Source organism: Elephantulus edwardii, unplaced genomic scaffold, assembly GCF_000299155.1.
Source record: "Elephantulus edwardii isolate Elephantulus edwardi_28Jun2011 unplaced genomic scaffold, EleEdw1.0 scaffold00304, whole genome shotgun sequence".
Taxonomy (NCBI): Eukaryota; Metazoa; Chordata; class Mammalia; order Macroscelidea; family Macroscelididae; genus Elephantulus; species Elephantulus edwardii.
Window position 1 is genome coordinate 840,650 of NW_006400054.1, and position 1,732 is coordinate 842,381.

The 1,732-nt window shown below is 52.4% G+C and overlaps 1 protein-coding gene across 1 annotated transcript in view; it reads left to right on the top strand.

The window, feature by feature from the left end:
• Positions 1-613, top strand: part of PUS1 (pseudouridylate synthase 1) — a 6,717-nt gene extending 6,104 nt beyond the window's left edge. Inside the window, exon 5 of the mRNA XM_006900999.1 lies at positions 563-613. Coding sequence (XP_006901061.1) covers positions 563-613 — 51 coding nt within the window. The remainder of the gene's footprint in view (positions 1-562) is intronic.
• Positions 614-1,732: the final 1,119 nt, after the last annotated feature.

The window sequence follows — 1,732 nt, forward strand, 5'->3', positions numbered from 1 at the left end:
ATCTGGTGGATTCGAACCTTGAGCCTCTGGGATTGTAGTTGCAGCTCCTTGCCACTAGGCCACCAGAGCTCCCCTGAGTTCCTTGTTTTTCAATGCAGCGTTGTATTCCATTGTGTGAATATACCACAGCTTCTTTATCCATTCATTTGTTGATGGGTACTTGGTTGTTTCCAGTTCTTTGCTATTGTGAACAAAGCTGTGATAACCATGGGTGTGCATATATCTGTTTGGGTGGCAGTTATGGTTTCTTTGGGGAGGAGCAATTTTCTTGTTAAAAAAGAATGCATTTTGTGTATGGGATTCTGTGGCCACAAGAACCATTGGGCGAGTCATTCTGGGCTCCTCCTCCTGTGTCATCCTCCCTGGCTTGCTCTGTCCTCTCTTGACTCGTGGATGCCTCTAGCCCTGACCTCATGGCCATTGGGCGACACTGTAGAGACCCTGTCTCTCATGAGGGCGTGCTCTCAAATTCAGGGGGGTGTGGATTTGGGAATCTCATCATAGGCTTGTGCATCCTGTGTAGGGGGCACTTAACATCATTGTATCTGTACTTGTCTTGCAGGTCCCCAGCCCCCCGAAGGCTGACGAGGAAGAGGATGGGGACACGGACTGAGACCATGGGAGTGTCAGGGGTCTCCCACCAGGCCGAAGAGCTGGGCCACCACGGGCTCTCTGGTTGTCGGTTAACACTGACACTGCTGCCTCAGGTCCCACACTCAGCACCGCCCGGCTCTCCTGGCTTGTCGGTGGCTGAGGGCGAGTGTGCACCTCTGAACAGAGAGGCCCTATTTTTGTAGAGAAATGATTTTCTTATTAAATGAGAATGAATTTTGTGTATGGATTCTCCATCTGTGTCTTAACACTGGCCTGGACCCCCTCGGGCATGCTAGGCATGGGTCTGGTCAGGACCCACTTGAATGTGCTGTGTGGGTCCAGTCAGGACCCCGCTTGGACGTTTACGTGTGTCAGACGAGGACCCACTTCACTGGGGAGTGCTGGGTGTGGAAAGTCGCGAGGTGGGAGCCTGTGTAGGCAGTGGCATTGGCCTGTAGGCATGAGATGTGATAGGTGACCCAGCACGTAGCATGTGGCTGCCCAGGGGAAGAATTACAGTGCTGTGACCGAGCAGGGGATCTGAGGCTGAGGCATGGGGCGAGTTGGGCAGGCAGCACGGCTCTGGTAGGCTGTCTGAGTGGCAGTCTGAGGGCCGTGGCTGCCTGTGGACAGTCCAGCACACTGCACATGGAGGCCCTCTTTACCGGTGAGAACAGGTTACCCAGGAGGTGGGCACAACCTTGTTAGCGTATTTTTGTACTTGGTGCTTCATGGTTGCAGGATGGCTGCCCCTGCTCCAGTACTTCTAGGTGGGAAGAGTGAAAAGATCAGTCCTTTGACTTGTCTGCTTTAGCTAGTTTTCCTGAAAATCCAAGCACCTCTCTCAGGGGAGCTCTGGTGGCCTAGTGGCAAGAAGCTGTGATGCAGTCCCGAAGGCGCGCTGTTTGAATCCACCAGATGCTTCATTGGAGGAAGAGAAATCTACTCTAGTGCCAGTTGGATCCAATTTGATGGTACATAATGGAGTGGGGGGCGGTGGAACAAAAAAAAAAACAACAAACCAAGCACCAATCAAAATCATCGCATGGTGAGAGGCATGTTTTAGGCCACGTCTTGTGCTAGTGGATGCTGGGACCACTTTTCTCTCAGTGGCTCACAAACCACCATTGTGTGAAAG